At 40.8% G+C, this 21,579-nt stretch overlaps 1 protein-coding gene across 1 annotated transcript in view; it reads left to right on the top strand.

The window, feature by feature from the left end:
- The window catches only part of barhl1b (BarH-like homeobox 1b), a 6,687-nt gene extending 4,752 nt beyond the window's left edge, over positions 1-1,935 (top strand). The window contains exon 3 of the mRNA XM_034192711.1: positions 451-1,935. Within this exon, the coding sequence (XP_034048602.1) occupies positions 451-754 (304 nt within the window). The 3' untranslated portion in view covers positions 755-1,935. The remainder of the gene's footprint in view (positions 1-450) is intronic.
- The last annotated feature ends 19,644 nt before the right edge of the window (positions 1,936-21,579 follow it).

Genomic DNA, 21,579 nt, shown 5'->3' with positions numbered 1-21,579 from the left:
TTGCTCCGTGTACAAACATTGATTCAGCTGCTGGAACATCCTGCAGCTTTCGCTTGAATTAACATCAGCATTTATTTGTCTGCAGGTTTGACTCTCAGGCAGCTAAATGACATAAATAAATGTAAAAACACAACACTTTGGAGCATGAATAATGTATGCTTGCATGTGTGCATATCAATAATTCAAACAAGCCACTATATCTACTCAATTATCTTTATTATGAATTATTCACCTGCGTGGTGCGCGCGCACACGAGTGGAGATTTTTTTTATTACTATTATTTTTTTTTATGTTTTTTTTAAATAATCTGAATTACGCGCGCTCCCGGTGGCTTGTTGGAGGTCAGGATCTGGCAGATCATACACACACACACACGCGGGAGCGCACGCTCCCACAAATAGACTTAACGTCCGTTTTTTTTTTTTTTTTTTTTTTTAACCACAATTCTAGGACAAAGTGGAAGCGGCAGACGGCCGTGGGACTGGAGCTCCTGGCTGAAGCTGGGAACTACTCGGCCTTGCAGAGGATGTTCCCGTCCCCGTACTTCTACCCGCAGAGCCTGATGTCCAACCTGGACCCGGGCGCGGCTCTCTACCTTTACCGGGGTCCATCTGCGCCCCCGCCGGCCCTCCAGAGGCCCCTCGTTCCGCGGATCCTGCTGCACGGCCTGCAGGGGGGCAGCGAGCCTCCTCCTCCGCCTCCTCCTCTGCCCCCCATGTCCGGTGTGCTGCCACGGCCTCCCCAGCAGCGGTGAGCCGCTCCCTGAAGATTTTTTTCTTTTCTTTTTTTCTTGCTTTTTCGTTTTTTAAATCAGTTATTATTTTGGGACTCATAAAATAGAACTGATGAAAAACGAAACGAGGGAGACAAAAACTGATCAGTTATGACTTTGTGGACTGAACACTGAACTTCATGTTTGGAAATGATTTTTAAAGAGATATTATTTATTACTTATTTATTTTCAGTGTCCGTCAGAGCGCCTGTAAGTTATGTATTTATTTTATTTCCATTTTATTTTTCTGTAACAAAACTCAGTTATAAACGCCAATTAGACCATTATAATTATAATTATTATTACTACATTATTATTATTATAAATACTGTACGAATAAAATCCCAAAGGAGCAATTTGGTTTTTTTCTTTGTAAATCTGTCAAACTGTCTTAGAAGGTGATCAGTCAATAGGCTACATTGTAAATAAGAATATTTTGCATTTTATCGAGAAAAAACAAACAAACAAAAGACTGATTTTCTTTCGTCTTATTTGATCTATTTGTGTGTCTTTTTCAGACCACGGTGATCCAGTTTTACATACTAGGCTAGATTAGCCAGCAGATACCATCCAGGTTAAGAGGTCAAATTTAAAAAAATAAATAAATAAAGTTAAAAAAAAAAAAAAAAAGGTCTCTGAGGAAGGACAAGACTGCCCGTCTGCACAAACACGAGAGTTACGAAAAGAAATAAATCTATTTAAAGTCTTTTCTTGTTCTTAGTTGAGGTTTTAGCGGAGTAAAAATGTCAAGTACTTTATAAAAAGATAAGAAAAGCGGTTTTATCCACGCAGAGGAGGCAATCACATTTTATTTCTCCTTTTTTTCGATTGGACTCAGGTGTTACCTGCCTGTTGATTTGCTATAGATGTATTTGAGCAAGTTGTGCATTCTTCTGTTATTTCATATGAAACAGTGGTACTTGTTATACTCTCTTTTGGTGAAAATGTATATTGCAGATATCAAACTTGTGGAGTGGTTTCCTCGTATAATTCCTGGAACTTTTTTTTTTAATTTTTTAAGCCCTCCCTCCCCTATTTCGTGAAGCTCTTTTTTTTTGGTGAAATTCACAGCAGCAGAAGGTGAAGAGAGAGGGGGGGAAATGGGGGTTTGATGTAAAAGGGAATTACTTTTATAAATGTGGAAATAAAATGCTTTCATTTAATCACGTTGCTGTTTATTTATTTAAGAAAAAAAAAGAAGAAAAAAAAAGCCACCTGTGGCAACACGTGGTTTTACCGACAAAAACAACAACAAAAAAGTTTTGAGTTTGTTCATTTGAAACTTGCAGGAGGTGGACACAATAATAGGAACACTCGGGCCTATAGTCAACATGATTAAACATCACTTTAATCAATTTTTTTTAAGTTACTGCATTTGCAGAACTGCAATTTGACAACAGATTAATCATTTTTCATGCGCCAACATTTGATTCTATGCAATTTCATCAATGTATGGATTTGCTGTTTTTGTATTTTGGTAAAACAATACATTTATCAGTTTGAGAGCCGTCCAGATTCAAAGATTAGTCAACAGGAGAAGAAAAAATGGTCGGACTATTATAAATCACAGCCTTGGTTGCGTTAAAATATACCACGAGATATGTCTATTAATTTGTCCACTCTCACATTCGAGCAACTGTTAAACCACATTTCTTACATTTGTCCTTGTTTATGACAAAAATAGCATTTGCACGGTTTCAAAACGAAGAAAAAAAATATCTTCAGCTGAAAATCGGAAAGTACACAAAAAGTTCATACTAAATACCAGAAAATAAATAAATAAATAAGATGTCATTCAGAACGGCGGCTGCTTGAAAAAGTGCTCGTGTAATTTCATTATGAAAAGTGAAGACACGTGAATGTCAATGAGCGAAGTTTGGAGAGACGCATGTCGCTTTCATTAAACAACCTTTCCGGAAAGCAACGCAAATTATTAGGTTTCTGTTAGAAGGAAACGTGTAACATTTCTGTCAGATTGCTTACCCCCCCCGGTTTAGTGATATTGATTTAATTTGTTTAATTTTGAAATGAATTTGAGAGGGAGGGGGCGCTTATTAAGAGCGGCAGCACTTCGATATCAGCTTTCTTAACCTTTTCATTTGCAGAAACATTTTAAATTCATTTTTGGAAAACTTGTCTTAATTATACATATATTGACTTTTATTCCGGTAATAATAATAATAATAATAATAATAATAATAATAATAATAATAATAATAATAATAATAATAATAATAATAATAATTTCCAGTGTGCTATTGTGTGCCGTAGGTTTTGCGCGCAATTACGCACTGACAGACTCACAAATTGTGTCTCACTCATTTTCACGGGTCCAATGAAAGATCAATTATGTATTTCGAGAAAAGCCAACAAAACAAAAACGGTGTTCCGTCCAAAACGAAGACCTCGCTCGCCCCTCCCGCTCTCTCATTTTCTAAATTAACAGCAGCAACTCTGCAAACAATGCAGGTGATAAAATATTAATGCTATGTGCGCAATTGTTTAAGTGCCCTAAATGATCCCATTTGGAAATTGATTGTTTCCATCCTTCTTTTCCTTGAGGGTGCTGGATGCGCGTTCTTGTGCCAAACTGTTCCAACAGCTGGTGACCGGCCTGGAACTGACTGCAGACCGGGGATCAGCGCGGGGACAGCTGGTCAGCGAGTCCAAAGCGCACCGCACCCCCTCTTAACTAGACCCCCCCACACACACACACCCCAAAAAACCCTCCAAGAAGTCGTTTTTTTTTTTTTTTTTACCATCCTCAGCGTCGACGTGGACCCGCGGTGCCACGACTGTGGCGGTTTGAGGGTTAACGGAGTTCAGCCTGACGGACTTGTGGGATGTTAACGGTTAGACAAAAGACTTTAATAGGTTTTAATTGGAAGTCGATAAGGCTTTGATAAGCAGCTCCCCCTGCTGTCCTCCTCGCATGGCACCTGTTATTCGAGGCCGTGAAATATCAGACTGACGGCCTGATAACTGGCGCGTTTATGATGCGTAAAATTGCATTAAAAATACAGTGCGTGGAAGGTTTTTAAGTGAATCTGTGCAAAAAGGAGGAAAATCAAACACCTCCCACCTTGCCAAAAGGTCATTATAGTCCCATCATAAGGATCCGTGACCGATTCAGATAACGAAGAGCCTTTTTTATGAGAAGGGGGTTATTCTTGCGAAGTGCACAGCTGATTATATAAGAAAAGCCCTCTGTGTGTGTCTTCTTGTTGGATGACTGAGATATTTTTTTTTCTTTTCTTTGCATGTGAAAGGCTGCTGCTAAATCCCCCGGCTCTTACTGTGGATTGTCCCCGGCTCAGGGTTAATGAAGTGCGGATGGAGTCTCGTTGTGCTCCCCCCCCCCCCCCCCCCCAAAAAAAAGAGCCCGGGGGAGTGAGTGAGTGACTCTGTTTAATCCTGCGGACTCCAAATAATAATAATAATAATAATTATTATTATTATTCAGAAACTAAACAAAAACATCCTTTTGATGACATAAATGTGAATCAAAGTGTAATCTGCATTGTTGCTTTTATGTTTTCATCTCTTCTTGCAGGGTAGTAAATCTGCAGCCTGCATTAAGAGATCTTTTGGGGGTTTTTTTTTGACACAAAATCAACATTTTATTGGAAAATAAGAGCAGATGGAAAATAGATCAATACCAAGGTTGAACAAAAAAAAAACATGGATTATTTTGCTCCCTTATACGAACATTTTTTACACATAGAAATTTTTAGTCCACTTTTTTTCAAGAAATGTCTGCAGGATCTGTATATAGCACATTTTGGAATAACCTTTGCTAAGAGTCAATGCAAAAGCAAAAATAATTTGACAATAGTCCTCATTTCGTTTTATTACAAACAGACCCTCAACTCTCAATATAAGTTTTTTTTTTAACAGGTTCTCATAAAAATAGAGAAAGTTTAAGATTTATTTTACTTCCCTAGTCACTCATGTGCCAGCCTGTTTTTCTCCTATTTATATAAGTAAAACTTGATAAGTGAACCGTGGGAAATTATTAAAATGTAAAACAAAAAACAAAACCAAAAAAACCCCACAAATACTTGTCAATGTTTTCCATGACTGCCTGAAGGAATGATATATTTACATTCACAATATTGCATTATGCAAATTATTTTCAGCATCCAGTTTCACATAAAATACACAAAACATTTTCTGATGTCATTTTTTAATTTAAAAATCAAATTTAAGGAAGTTTTCTGGTAGTGTCCGTGTTTGTGCCAACAACACTGATCATCGCAGTATTAAAGTCACACTGAAGTAAAGTAAATAAATAAAACTTTTCAAGTTCTTCTACCCTTTCATTTATCATTTACAAATGAGCATTTTTTAAATAATCAATTTTTTAAACATTTTTTTGATGACACACCCTGTTCTATGGGTAGTGTACATAATATAAAGTATATATGATATAAAACCTCACTTGTTTGTTACTGCTTCAGGCTGTAGTCAGTAGGTAGTGGGGCACATACAATTTTCATCTGTTTTTCGTGTTTGAATACCATTTGACAAAAAACGTATTTCCCATAATACTGCAGTTTGTTGTTTGAGGCTGTTGAAGATGGTGTTGGGTGGGTAGAAGAGCTAAAGTTATATTTTTTAATGTCTTGTTTCTATCTCTATGTTTCATCATGAATCAAAACAGGACACTTGCATGCCATTACGGAAGCTGACAAAAGTTGGTTTTGGTTTATGTAAAAGCAAATAAAAATCTGATCTTTAATGTGCTTAATGTTGTTTGGCCAGTTTGTAACCAAATCAGCCGACCGCACACACAAACACATGCTTCTCATCTTACAAGGTAAACTGACACACCATTTTTGCTTTGAACAACACTGTCTCCTTGTGGGTAAAAGAAACAAACTAAATAAATAAATAAATAAATAAAGCCCTTTAGCATGATTAACCTCGACTTGTATTGAGATCTTTCGACCTCTGAATCCATAAAAGTACTTAGTCACATGACTTTAAATAATTTTATTTGAATTTGGCGCCATTAATTCGATCTACACGAAAGTGCTTATGTTTATAGACTTTAAAATTTTACATATGCAAGATTTAAAATAAATTTTTTTTGAAGTCATTGTATTAGATAACATGAAAGTGATAAAAATTTTGAATGTCCTTTGTCGTAACATTGATGTAAAATAAAAACACCCCTAGAGGTTTATTGAGACACACAACTAAACAGACACAAGTGATAACATTCTCAGGTTTTATATAATTCATCTTTATTTGGTTCAAGCTTTATGACAAGATACCCGAAGAAGACCGTGAATCACTACTGTGCTGCCCTCAGTAGTTATATATTTTATACAAAAAAACAAAAAAAAAAACAGTAGAATGTTCAGTACACCTTATGCAATAAATATGCTGTAGATCACACAATAGTGAAGCTGTTCTGGAATAAACATGTAAATGTACAGATGTGGATTCACTGATGTTCAGTTTGTTTTACGAGTCTGGAAGCAGGAAAGTCAAATCAATTGTATCTGAGTGCAGAAGCCCACATGCGCATCAGCGACTGTGTGAAGGCATTAAAAGTAAAAATTCACTAAAGCGTGAACAGTTTGAGGTGGATTTTTTTTTAAAAGGTGCCAGAACTGCACATGAGGAAGCAAAGAGCCGAGGACTGAGATCACTGTTACAATGACTCAGCAAAGTACAGAGGCACTGTATAACGATGAAATGCACGATAAAGTATCAGCAAGCAGTGAAAAAGAAAGAGGAGCAGAACCTTCTGGTTAGAGATCTGCTCTTTGCCTGAAGGAACGTGGGGCCGAGAGGAGGAATAAAAACCTCACAGAGTGGAGGCGAGATAACCCCACTAATCACACCCCCAATATGATGGCGAGAACTACAAACTTAGGTCAGGGGCGCAGGGATTGACATCCCAATCTCAGCAAATAATGAAAGCTTTCCTCTCGGATCAGAAGGAGGGTTAGGGAGGGAGACAGGAGACAAGAGGATAGCAAGAGGAAGACAGGGAAGATCCAGAACTGCTGCTTCACAACCGCGCTCCAAACCTTTCATTCTGGGGTTATGGTTTGTTCGTTTTGCCGGAGAGGACCAAGAATGTTCCAAAGTACTGCCACAAACCGGTGAAATATACTGGAGAACAAGGTTCTAAACACAGGAGGGGCCATACTTCAAAATACTCAGGAAAAGTGCCCAAAAAAATTGTGGTATCAAATAAAATAAAATAAAATAAAATTCAGGATTAGCAACATAACTTCACTCAAAGTCATCTACTGAAATGGGTGAGACTGGAAGTCTTGTGAGTGAAGCTAATAATTATAAACTGGAACATTTTATTACTTAGTAACGATCACTAACTGGTCAACTCAACATGTTTTTCAATCAGCTACATACGAGCTAACTATCACAGCTAGTAGCCATTGTCGTAAATATAGTTATCATTGTCGGGTGACAGATAATAAGTCAATAATTATATGGAAGAGGATGTGTTTCTACAGTAGCCAGTGTTGTTTTATAGCTGATTGCAAACTGTACTGACCAGTTTTTTAAACGTTTTTTTGACAGATTCTTTTTTTAAATAAAGTTTTATGCTCTGACATTGCTCACTAATATGATCAAAGCTGCTATATTTGGGAAACAGTTTGCTTCTATCGCATCAATTACTGCAGCTGATAAGTGCATTTATAATGAGAATTATCCAGTTAAGTGATAGACGCACTAAATTTGGCACAATTACACTTTTTGGGTAACTATTGAAAAAACTGGCAACCATTTGAAAATCCAAGATGGCGGCCAAAAATATGGTATTCTTTTGGATCTTTGTTTTTCTTGGACAAAACTCACCCACTTTCATGTTGGTGGTGTTAAATAGCTATCAGACAATGACGGCCTTATTATTTGTAGTATAGTAATATATTTATAGTATAGTGGTTTTTTGGTGTTTAGATATTTTGTGTATTTCTTTGAATAAATGCATGCATGTAGTAGTTTTCCTATTAGCGTTCAGGGTGCAGTTGCAGATGAGGATGTTGGAGGACAACATCATTGCTATTGCTTGGAGTGGATGCAATAAAACCAATTAAAACTAAGTTCTGACATTCTTAATTAAACAACATTTCTGATTACTTGTGCAGGTCATTGTGTTACAGTTGTTTTTTAGTATCTCAGTAATAAATTTAGATATTATCCACATCTGATGTATTCCAGTGGCCTTTCAATTCGTTTTTGTCATTACAAATGAGTTGTTATGCCAATGACCAGTAATTAATATCATTAAGATGAGTTGAAATGTTTTCTAAAGTATCATATTTGTGTGCAACATTTTCAAACTTTGTACTTTGCAAACATAATCTGTTATAATAGCATCCAAATCTGTTTTAAGAACCCATTAAAACCTGGTTTTAGATGGTACCATATGCAATATTCATAGTAGCTATGGAAAATGTCCACAATTTGGAAATTTCAAGTGGCTAATGGTGTTTTTGAATTTACAAAATTCATACCACCAAATCTGGTACTTGCATGACTAATTGGACGGATATCATAAGTCTTATATAGGCGCAGACGCCCACTGGTGCTAGTGCTTATCCACGGATTCCGTAGTGTGAAATGCATGATAGTCTACAACCCCCCTGGAAGGGACCCCAGTCACACACAGGTTACTTCCTCAGCTAAGGCTGGTGTCCATCTTGTCCAAGAACACAGACAGGTAGTTTGAGTGGGAAAAGGACCCAGGTTTACATATTGGTAGCCCAATTTTTTATCCCAATGAGCTCTACAATTGTGCTACAACCTTTGTATACAATCTGTAATTTACACTTATCTCCTACACTAAGGCAGGTCAGCAGTAACTTGTCAAAGTTTGCCAGTTTCTGAGCTCTTTGTGAGTGACAATATTTGCTTGGATCATCTCACTGAGCAAATCCAGACGAATGTTCAGATTGCAATGAATTCAACTGCATGTGACTGAAATATGCTGCAAAATTACATGTCCATCCAAAATATAAGTGTGGCTGTGGCATTTGTGGTCTACACATCTGATAATCTGATCACAGTATTCTTGGATCTCCATTTCATTCTTTTTTCTAAGATGATGTCCTTTGGTTTGCAAGCCACTGATCAGAATGTAAGAATGTTCTAAAAACATCTTACAAACACTCACAGAGAATCAGAACACTAATAACTCACTCTAAAAGCATCTGATAAATTCACAAATGTCTCGTTCTTTCTGATTGGACTCGCTTCCACTTTTCCCATGGCGTGGTGAAAGCTGTGTAGCTCACAGCAGGCGGTTGTGTAAGACACATCACCATCAGACGACTTGGAGATTATCCAATCAATACTCTGTAGTGCTATGGCAGCTGACCGCCTGCTACGCTGCTCCCTCAGCAGCTTCTCCACCCCGAGGCCCCGACCCCCAAGGGCCAACCAGCCTTGGAAATGCCTCTGGGATAAAATGACATCCTCGAGCAAAGCGTGAATTTCACACCGATCTCTTCATGATTTCCAGATAAAGATGTACGATAAAATGGCAAACTGAACCATGAATCCCCAACACAAACAAGTTCACTCATTTTTCCAGTGTTTCTCCTGAAAGAAGAAACACTGGAATTCTTCTGTATTTATTAACGCAAATTAGCAGATTGTCATATTTTGATTAACAGTGATGATAAAACTTGGCAAAATCACTTTTATGACATTAAAAAGTAAATTTTTTCATATCTGTCTGTCTGTCTCTCCATCCAACTACTGCATTTATTGAGAACTGGAAACCCAGGAATTCCAATCTTCCAACTAGGAAAAATAAAAAATAAAAATCAAATAAAACTGTACTAGAGGTCAGAATTCCCACTCAATAATTCAGGAATGGTTTTTTTCTGCAACGTCCTTGTTTGGTCTGTTTCCCAACACGGCAGCTTATGCAGTTATCAGCACATTGGGTCAAAACAATCAAATCTTTCGATCAAATGAAATACTAATGTATGTACTTGCACCTTTTTAATGCTTCCATTTCTTCAGGTTAGTGAGGCACGTGTGTGTTCTGGAGCATTTGTACAAAGGCAGCTCCACAAACCAGGACAGGTTTGTTTTTGTCATCAAACATGTAGAGGTTGAAAAACGATGTAATTTCAAGTTCCAACTTCCCACTTCCAAGGTACATGGAATGCAGTAATGGAAAGGCCTAGCTATCCCTAGTTAGTGACAACCTTATTTGAAGAAGGCTCTAGAAGGCCTAGCTGTTGAAAAATGTGTTGGGTTTCAGCTGTGATTTTGATTTACAGGGTGCACCGCGGTGGGGAGATGATGTCCAATCCCCTCTAATTAAGATTTGGACCTTCCTAATCATCCCAAAGAAGAAAATCAGCAGTTTTTTGGGAGGTGGGGGGCATTTGTGAAAACATTTATATACGAGGTCTGTCCATAAAGTATAGGTCCTTTTTATTTTTTTCAAAAACTATATGGATTTCATTCATATGTTTTTACGTCAGACATGCTTGAACCCTCGTGCGCATGCGTGAGTTTTTCCACGCCTGTCGGTGACGTCATTCGCCTGTGAGCACTCCTTGTGGGAGGAGTCGTCCAGCCCCTCGTCGGAATTCCTTTGTCTGAGAAGTTGCTGAGAGACTGGCGCTTTGTTTGATCAAAATTTTTTCTAAACCTGTGAGACACATCGAAGTGGACATGGTTAGAAAAATTAAGCTGGTTTTCAGTGAAACGTTTAACGGCTGATGAGAGATTTTGAGGTGATACTGTCGCTTTAAGGACTTCCCACAGTGCGAGACGTCGTGCAGCGCTCTCAGGCGGCGTCATCAGCCTGTTTCAAGCTGAAAACCTCCACATTTCAGGCTCTATTGATCCAGGACATCGTGAGCGAACAGAGAAGTTTCAGAAGAAGTCGGTTTCAGCATTTTATCCGGATATTCCACTGTTAAAGGAGATTTTTTTAATGAAAGACGTGCGGACGCCACAGGAAAAACACCTCTGTTGGAAGCCTTAAGGACAAGTTGGAACATGTCCAGCTGTTAAACAATTTCTCATATACTCACTCCACTGAAAGCCATCAAAAGCCGCCTGGATTTTACAAATGGTTATCAACACAGAGGTGTTTTTCCTGTGCCGCCGCTCCGCGCCGGCTGCATCCCGACGCGCGGACCCGTCCGCACGTCTTTCATTAAAAAAAATCTCCTTTAACAGTGGAATATCTGGATAAAATGCTGAAACCGACTTCTTCTGAAACTTCTCTGTTCTCTCACGACATCCTGGATCAATAGAGCCTGAAATGTGGAGGTTTTCAGCTTGAAACAGGCTGATGACGCCGCCTGAGAGCGCAGCGCGACGTCTCGCACTGTGGGAAGTCCTTAAAGCGACAGTGTTGCCTCAAAATCTCTCATCAGCCGTTAAAATTTTCACTGAAAACCAGCTTAATTTTTCGAACCATGTCCACTTCGATGTGTCTCACAGGTTTAGAAAAAATTTTGATCAAACAACGCGCCAGTCTCTCAGCAACTTCTCAGACAAAGGAATTCCGACGAGGGGCTGGACGACTCCTCCCACAAGGAGTGCTCACAGGCGAATGACGTCACCGACAGGCGTGGAAAAACTCACTCATGCGCACGAGGGTTCAAGCATGTCTGACGTAAAAACATATGAATGAAATCCATATAGTTTTTGAAAAAAATAAAAAGGACCTATACTTTATTGACAGACCTCGTATGTAGCCTTGTGACAGACTGGCATCCTGTCCAGGTTGTATCCTGCCTCACACCCTGTGACTGCTGGGATAGTCTCCAGCCTCTTTGTGACATTTGATTGAAGTAACTGGGTACAGAAAAATGAATGAATGAATTTTTATATCTTTCTTACCTGAAATATTACAATATATATATATCCCATATTAATGCTTGGACACCCCTTAAGTGACAACCTGGTCTCATGGCAAGTCGTGAATCAGCAGCATGAAATATACATTAATCTATAGGTTCGTATTATTGTGACGAAAAGCGCCTCATTTTTGTCACGGCAGCATGAATTCATTCTAATTCATTCTGTGATGGCTACATGAAATTAAAAGTGAAGTGGAGGAGTCGGGTGGTTATGGTTAGGGTGGGGAGAAAGAGTAAGATTAGGTTATGGTTAAGGTTAGGGTCAGGGGTAGGAATGGGGTTAGGAATAGTGAGTTAAAAAAACCTGTGGCGAAAATTTGACTCATTTCGTCACGGGTGCATGAAAAAAAAACAAAAAAAAAAAAACATGAGACTGGGCTGTAAGTGAACCATACCATCTTTTAAATGTTAGTTGAAGATCTTGTCTGCCTGTCTCAGTCCCATAGCTACAATGGTCCATTTAAGTCCAGGGTCCAGTGTGTGGTGTGAGCCAAAGGATACCGCTGTGGGATATCTCGCTTGCTTAATACACTCCTTTACCTTCACGGGTTGTGAGTTACATTCTGTCATATCTACAGCTGAATGCTAGCTAAAGCTAATGTTTGTCTTGCCTAATGATGTCAAATAAGGACCCCCCTCTCCCAAACTGTCATTGTATACAACCCCTGGCAAAAATTATGGAATCACCGGCCTCGGAGGATGTTCATTCAGTTGTTTAATTTTGTAGAAAAAAATCAGATCACAGACATGACACAAAACTAAAGTCATTTCAAATGGCAACTTTCTGGCTTTAAGAAACACTATAAGAAATCAGGAAAAAAGATTGTGGCAGTCAGTAACTGTTACTTTTTTAGACCAAGCAGAGGAAAAAAATATGGAATCACTCAATTCTGAGGAAAAAATTATGGAATCACCCTGTAAATTTTCATCCCCAAAACTAACACATGCATCAAATCACATCTGCTCGTTGACATTGACCCTATGTGTCTTTTTGCAAGGAATGTTTTCACAGTTTTTGCTCTATGGCAAGATGCATTATCATCTTGAAAAATGATTTCATCATCCCCAAACATCCTTTCAATTGTCCAAAATATCAACGTAAACTTGTGCATTTATTGATGATGTAATGACAGCCATCTCCCCAGTGCCTTTACCTGACATGCAGCCCCATATCATCAATGACTGTGGAAATTTACATGTTCTCTTCAGGCAGTCATCTTTATAAATCTCATTGGAACGGCACCAAACAAAGGTTCCAGCATCATCACCTTGCCCAATGCAGATTCGAGATTCATCACTGAATATGACTTTCATCCAGTCATCCACAGTCCACGACTGCTTTTCCTTAGCCCATTGTAACCTTGTTTTTTTCTGTTTAGGTGTTAATGATGGCTTTCGTTTAGCTTTTCTGTATGTAAATCCCATTTCCTTTAGGCGGTTTCTTACAGTTCGGTGACAGACGTTGACTCCAGTTTCCTCCCATTCGTTCCTCATTTGTTTTGTTGTGCATTTTTCGATTTTTGAGACATATTGCTTTAAGTTTTCTGTCTTGACGCTTTGATGTCTTCCTTGGTCTACCAGTATGTTTGCCTTTAACAACCTTCCCATGTTGTTTGTATTTGGTCCAGAGTTTAGACACAGCTGACTGAACAACCAACATCTTTTGCAACATTGTGTGATGATTTACCCTCTTTTAAGAGTTTGATAATCCTTATAGTTAATTCTTATAGTGTTTCTTAAAGCCAGAAAGTTGCCATTTGAAATGACTTTAGTTTTGTATCATGTCTATGATCTGCTTTTTTTCTACAAAATTAAACAACTGAATGAACATCCTCTGAGGCCGGTGATTCCATAAGTTTTGCCAGGGGTTGTAGTTTGTACTCTGGTTTCATTTGAAAGACATAACCCCAACCCTGACCTTAATCCCAACCATAACAAGCCTTCTGACTAGTAGCTGCACTTGAATAGGGTAGACCCCGCTTGGTTAGTTTAAGTAGGTACCATATTAAAATACAACACAATACACAGATTTTTCCAGGGCCTGAAAAAGCAGATTTTTTCATTAGAAAATCCACGGTTTTCGGGAGAGGAGTGTGAGTAATCCCTGCATGCAGTTTATCCATGTGGAACACCGTCCATGAACTGGTCTCATTTGAAAGTGGACTAAATTAGAGGGAACAGGCAGTTTCTTGGACACCTCACTGGGCCCTGGGGGTCACTGACCGGGGCTGCAGGGGGGCCTCTCACCTCATAAACATAAAGGGAGGAGAGCACATTAATAAATGATGAGGAGTGGTATACATGTATTTTTAAAGGTGATTCTGTGTGATGTCTGGCAGCTCCTTTTCCTGGTAGAGAGCAGAGAGCAGAGCCGGACCGCGGCACCCCCACCACCCCACTACCACCCACATCCCAACACCCTTCCCTGCTCACACACACTCAACACCGCTGCACCTCCCACAAACCCCTGCCACTTCTGTCAGCAGGGGAGAGGAAGAGGAGAAAGCTGAGTGAGGTGGTGTAGAAAAGCCCCAAAAGGTCTTGATAGCTACCAGGTCACGCCATTACCAACGAGGTCATCGCTGTTTGTCGGTGAGCATGTGATCCGAATACAACGTGGGCGTGATGGAAGTGGAAATAGGATTAGTGATAAAGCAGTCAGCCTAGTAAGAGAGGCTTCTTTGAAATTAAACAAAAATTCAGGTTTTTTTCCCTTCTATCCATTTTCTGCTGCAGCATTCAGATGATAAGGTCAGGATTGGACATAAACAACATGAAATATGTATATATATATATATATATATATATATATATATATATATATATACACACACACACACACACACACACACACACACACACACACACACACACACACACGCAGTGGTGGGTACAGCTAACCAAAAAAAAAAAAAATAGCTTCGATAACCATTAATCTAATAACTGAAAAGTTATCTTTTATGACGCTAAACCGACAAACTACTAAAAAAAAAATAAAAAATGTATCTTTATTACAGATAACCAATAACCGATGAGAATTTTTAGTATTGATTCTGTTGTGTGTTGGGGGGGTTTGGCTGGACATTTTGGTGTTCTTTTCTTTTCTTTGCTCTCCAGGTGGTATGCAAACTGATTTATTGTCTGTGGAGAAGGTGCTGGCAGAAGAGTCCTTCACCCTCATCAACGTGATATGCAGCACCTGTGGATGATGCTCACGTGCAACCTTAAAGACTTTCAGCTGAAGCAGATAATGAGATGGCGTTCTGCATTTAAGCCATGTGTGATTCAAGCAGAATTGCCGGGAACTCGACCTTGTGATGTTCGTTTGTGAGACGCTGAGGACCGCGCCTGGGTTTGACACATCGTGCCTGTGAAGGAGGACGGGTGAGGGACACATGCTGTCAGCACACATCAGAGGTGATTGATTGTCTGAATAAATGTTAATAGTAATGTGGTATTTTGTTACGCAGTATATTTGAACATTGATGAGAATTGTGCAGCTCGCTTCTCACTGCCGTGGCGTGCGGACTGATGATCCTCCACCTGTTGTGAGAAGCTGCTCATTTACATAAAGCTTAAATTCAGACCTGAATGTGTTGCTGATAGTGTGTGCCTTTGAAGGATATTAGTTATAGCTGCTGACTTACCTCACCTTTTCTATCCTTCACAGAATCGGTTTGTCGTGTCTACCTGGGGGGTGTTTGGCGGTGAACGTGAGTCCAGAAGCGCCGGGCTTTGATCCCTTTGGGTGCTGGAGAGGGCGCCGTCCTTCACTCCGCCAGATAAACGCACTTTTATGTTTGTACACAGAGTATTGCACAAAAGGGGGAAAATAAAATTGTTTTGTTTTTTCTGGAACCGCTTTCTGGTTATTTAGCGCTGGGTTCAGTCAGATGCAGGTCCGCTCCTCAACCCGCGTCGGCACATAACAGTAGTTCCCGGCCATTCTAAAATGGACCCAGCGGCAGAAGCGGTTCCATTTGCCGAAGGAGTTCAAGAACACTTGGAGAAAATATGGGAGCAATTACAGCATCTCGCAAACCAAATTAAACAAACAGATGCCCGTGTTACGGAGCTTGCAGCGCAAGCCGTTCCGCTTCCTGCTGCTCCAGCTGCGGCACCATCGATACCGGTGCAGATAACTCCGTCACCCAGAGATTCGGCTTCCGAATTGATTATTCGGCGTCCGGAGCCTTATGCGGGAAACGTTGAAGCCTGTGCTCCGTTTTTGATGCAATGTTCTCTGGTTTTTGCTCATACCGTTGCCCAACGGTTGCTGAATCTTAGGCAGGGGAGACGGAGTGCGGCAGATTATTCTGTGGATTTCCGAATTTTTTCTGCTCAGCCCGGTTGGAATGCCGCAGCTTCAAGCGGAGTGTTTGTGGATGGGTTAAACGAGTCATTAAAAGACGAGCTAGCAGTCCGTGATGAACCAAACGATTTAGATGAGCTAATATCTTTGGTTATTCGTCTAGATGATTGGATAAAGGAGCGTGGACGCGAGAGAGGGCGGACATCAGAGTGGGTCTTTTCGTCTCGGGGCTTTCCCCGACACAGATCAGGGCTGCCTCTTCTTCGCCCCACTGAGACTCCTCCGACGGGACCTCTGGCTCCTCTTGCGGATGAGCCCATACAGCTCGGACGAGCTGAAGCCGCCATATTGCCCCGTCACTTAAGCGTCAAGAAAAATAGTGGTGACGTATCTCCAGGTGTTCTGGGACAGGCAAAATAATGGACACAAAAAAAAAAAAAAAAAAATTATTTGGGCTGTTTTTGTTTTTTTGTAAGGGGTTATAAATTGTTTGGGGAGTTAGTGGCGGTTCTGGTGGAGTGAACGACAGGCGGTTCGGAGCTCGGCTGGACTCACTTAATCGTTAGTTTTTATTGTTTGTATTTAGGTATTTTCTGTTTGGGTATGGGGTCGTTTTGTTTTGTTGTTTTTTATTTCCCTGCTTCCCTAAACCCAACCTCACTCGCCCTAAGACCGTTCGTCTTGTGGGTTGTGGGGTGGTGCAGGTTGGTCATGCTGAGCGTTCTCAGAAGACCTCTGCACCTGGGGGGGGTTGTCAGGGGCGTTATTTTTGGTTTGGTTAGGGCCCGGTTCCACTCCAGCCTTGGTGGGCCTTTGTACCGTTCGTCATTGGTGTTGCCGGGGTGTGGTGCAGCGGGAACATACCTCCGTCGGAGGGGTGGGCCGATCTGTTGCCGTTCGCCATTTCGGTAGTTCCACCCCTCCCGATAGGCTGGGGGGTATGGTCGGGTTGGGGCACCGGACGTATTTCCGGTTTTCCGCTGCGCCTTGGGGTTGGGGCCGGGTTAGTTTTTCCTGTTCCCTTCCCCGGCTTTGTAATTTTGTGCTGTTCGCCAAAATTGAGCCGCCGAAGGGCTCTGGGAGTGATCTGGGGTCTTTCGGGGTGCTGGGGGAGGTAACAGGGTCTGTTGGTTGTTTTATTTGCCCCCGGGGTAGTTTAATGGAGTCCACCGGGGGTTAGATTTTTGTGTTTCTTATGTTTCCTTCCGGGTTCCACCTCCAGGGTTTGATGGGACGGTCCTCTGGGGGGGAATTGGCTTGTGGGGCCGACTAGCCAAGTGTAGCCGGGTCTGGGGTTCCTGAGTTGTGGGGAGGGTGCCTCCTGGGGTTTGATGGTACGGTCCTCTGGGGGGCGCTGTTGCTCCATGTGTACCTGGGGACCTCTATGGGATTCCGGCTTTGGCTATTTCTCCTGGAACTGGCGGTAAAGGTCTTCTGGGGGGTGTTGGGCTCTGCAGGTCGTTCTGGGGGGGTTGTTTGTTATTTTTCTTTGTGAATTTATTTTTGTATTGTGTTGTTGGGGCTGTGTTGGGTTTTTGCATTTGGGAGTTTTTCTTTTCTTCCCGGGGTTGGATGGGATGGTCCCCTGGGGAGGTTTTGGGTGGGTTTTGTGTTTTTCTTGTATGTTAGGTTGTACTTGGGACTCTTTTGGGGTTTTTGTTTATGCCAGCCGGCCTTCCAGCTGCGGTGCCCTGTCCTGCTGTCTGTGGTGGACCTTGGGAGCGTTACGCTGTCTGCTTCCTGACGAGGACCCCGGAGGGAGGTGCTGTTCTCGGACCTGGTCTGTTCGGTCGCCGGGAGGCTTCCCGTTAAAGGGGGGGTACTGTTGTGTGTTGGGGGGGTTTGGCTGGACATTTTGGTGTTCTTTTCTTTTCTTTGCTCTCCAGGTGGTATGCAAACTGATTTATTGTCTGTGGAGAAGGTGCTGGCAGAAGAGTCCTTCACCCTCATCAACGTGATATGCAGCACCTGTGGATGATGCTCACGTGCAACCTTAAAGACTTTCAGCTGAAGCAGATAATGAGATGGCGTTCTGCATTTAAGCCATGTGTGATTCAAGCAGAATTGCCGGGAACTCGACCTTGTGATGTTCGTTTGTGAGACGCTGAGGACCGCGCCTGGGTTTGACACATCGTGCCTGTGAAGGAGGACAGGTGAGGGACACATGCTGTCAGCACACATCAGAGGTGATTGATTGTCTGAATAAATGTTAATAGTAATGTGGTATTTTGTTACGCAGTATATTTGAACATTGATGAGAATTGTGCAGCTCGCTTCTCACTGCCGTGGCGTGCAGACTGATGATCCTCCACCTGTTGTGAGAAGCTGCTGATTTACATAAAGCTTAAATTCAGACCTGAATGTGTTGCTGATAGTGTGTGCCTTTGAAGGATATTAGTTATAGCTGCTGACTTACCTCACCTTTTCTATCCTTCACAGAATCGGTTTGTCGTGTCCACCTGGGGGGTGTTTGGCGGTGAACGTGAGTCCAGAAGCGCCGGGCTTTGATCCCTTTGGGTGCTGGAGAGCGCGCCGTCCTTCACTCCACCAGATAAACGCACTTTTATGTTTGTACACAGAGTATTGCACAAAAGGGGGAAAATAAAATTGTTTTGTTTTTTCTGGAACCGCTTTCTGGTTATTTACCGCTGGGTTCAGTCAGACGCAGGTCCGCTCCTCAACCCGCATCGGCACATAACAGATTCGGACGCGACCACATCAGATTACACTGTCGGCTTATGATAAACCAGTTTCACTTTCACTTTTCACTGCTGGGTAAATTCAAGGATCACAAACAAAAAAGAATGCACAAAAAATGAATAAAAAAAAAAACCCAAACACTGTCATCTTTCAAAAGTAGTAAAACACAGTATTAGAAGTCAGTTTATCTTGGTATTAGATACACCGTCAATTTACCAACTAAAATCTGCTGCTTTTTCACATGCTTTGAACCCTGCAGCTTAAACAACCGAAATACATCCATTAATGCATTGATTGGCAAAGTAAAATACATGTAGTAAATATAAATTCTTACCTGTTAGTTTCGGTGGGATTCATCTGAACAAATAATCCACATAAAGCGTCTTTTTTTAGATCCAAAACAGTGTCTAAAAGTGAAGAAAAGTCCCTCTGTACACACAGCTGCACTGTGAGAGCTCCTCTCCCCCACAGAGTCTTGACGATTAAATTACAGCCACAAAGAAATAAAATAAAATAATGTTAAAATTAGTCCCTTTTGTTTTTGTGTCGAGCGGACTCACTCACTGTAATGTCCAAAGTGAACCTGAACTACACTACCTACAATGCTCCCTGTGGCGACCGGCTAATCACGTGTTGCGCTTAATGATTACATCATCAGCAAGCAACAGGCAGCCAATCTGCTACAAAGACACAACAGATGGACTAAAATGTTTGATTTTAGGGTTTACAAACATTTTTGACTGCTAAACTTTGCTTACTTTACCAGCAAAAAAAAAAAAAAAAAAAGTTATCGTACTGAAAGTTATCGGAACTAAATTTATTGGAACATAATTGGTCCGATGATGGGTTTTAAAACTTATCTGAAAAGTTAATCAGCTAGCAAAAACATTAGCTTCAATAATGATCTGCTATCGGATTAGCTGAATTGTGCCCACCACTGTATATATATAAATAAATGATGAATGAATAAATGAGAATCATTTGAAAGATTCGACACCAGATTTGACAAAACAACTGACTTCTTGTTCTTCTTTTAGTGCTTGAATGGTCAATATTATGCACCTTTGTTATGTGTACGTATTATGTAATGCACACTCACTGACCACTTTATTAGGTACGTCAGTTCCACTGCACATCAAAGCAAATATATCATCAGCCAATCAGTGGCTGGAATTCAGTGCTTTTAGGCATGTGGCCACGGTCAGTAGAATCTGCTGCAGTTCAAACAAACACCAGAATGGGGAAGAAAGCTGATTTTAGTGACTTTGAACCTGCCATGGTTGTTCATGCCTGCCGGACTGGTTTCATCATTTCACAAACTGGGATTTTTGCACACAACCATCTCTTTTTGGTCTACAGAGGACTGTCGGGGGTGCGGGGGTGGGTCTTCAAGAGAGCTGCGAGTCCCTGGGAAAAATTGTCTGGTTAGTGGTAGAGGTCACAAATGAATCGGAAGCGTTGCTTGAGCAGAGAGAATGGTACCAGTAGTACATCAAATAGCCAAAATAATGGGGGATAGCACAATACCAATACTGTATGTCATTCAGGATGCCAAAACCAATCCAATACCACTTTCCCTCTCTTAAAACAACAAATTTGTTCATAAAGAATTTGTCTGGATGGACTTTGCTAGCCATATAATAAAATATCAATTCATACAAGGGTGCAATTTAGAACTAGAAATTTGGGGGGGAGGCAAAGTGCGAGGCCCGCAGGGCCGAAGCCCATAGGCCGGAGGTCTGGGGGCCACTTTAGGCCCCCAGAAGCCAACGGTTTATAGATAAGCTCAGATGCATTCTGAGCATCCAGAACAGTAATTTTAATGTTTTGAGAAGACCATAAAGTGGACACAATTTGACTTATGCAATTTGAAACTGTGGATATAAGTACTTTATTCTGAGAGCAGCATTGATTTTATTAACATCCTGGTGTAAATAAGATATCACCACATGTGTAGAATTCAAAAAGAATGATAGGTTGAGTTTTCATTAAAAAACTGCAATGTGGTAAAATGTATTCATAAATATGAAAGAACAGAAAATTATAGTTAACTATCGCATACTGTATTTTTTTTCTCAAGATTTGTTTTTGCATAAGTTTGAAAAAACAACAGATCATAAGTTTAGGATAAATTACTTATCATGAATTTAATTTTCGAAGTGGCACTAATGACAACACTCATACTGAACATAATTTCGCTTGCATAGACTGATTTTGGAGGTCAAGCAATAATTGCAGATGGGCTTTCTGAGGTCCCAGATAGCTTTTCTGATTTCCTTTTCTAACTTTCAGAATTTAGTAAATTAGCATATGGTCCATTGATACTTATGTGTAGACACTAGTCCCTAGAGGCAACTATTTTTGGTTTCAAATCTGGGCAAATGTAGACCCAGAAAATTCCGAATGTGACAAACAAGAAACGGGTGTTGTAAACAAGTCAATGCTGCTAAAAATACAAACTTGCAGAAACAAAGATACTATTCTGACATGGTTTTGCACATAAGACTGGCATAGCATGTTTCAAGTACACACATATGTCAGAAGGTGGGGGGGACATACCATATTCTGTCCCCCCTGGTTGAAAAGGTGGGGGGATATTCCCCCCTATCCCCCACCAAACTGCGCTCATGAATTCATATTGTGAAAAAAAATATTCTACTTCCCTAAAGGGAAACATCTTTTGTCCCCAACAAGACTCAGATGTGCAACATAAGACTTGGATCAGATCAGACTTAGTTTTTAAAAATTTTGGACTGATACTGATTTGAAATATAAGATTGGTGCACCCAACAAAATAACAAAGATCTGCATAACATGTTGAGCCTTGAAGCGAGCCTTGGGGTACACCAACAGAAGTACAAATTGGGTGCTGACTTCTTTTTAGCTGGACACACAGGACACTGAGGTTACAATAG

This window comes from Thalassophryne amazonica, chromosome 17 (assembly GCF_902500255.1).
Source record: "Thalassophryne amazonica chromosome 17, fThaAma1.1, whole genome shotgun sequence".
NCBI lineage: Eukaryota > Metazoa > Chordata > Actinopteri > Batrachoidiformes > Batrachoididae > Thalassophryne > Thalassophryne amazonica.
This window is presented reverse-complemented; position numbering and strand designations above follow the sequence as displayed.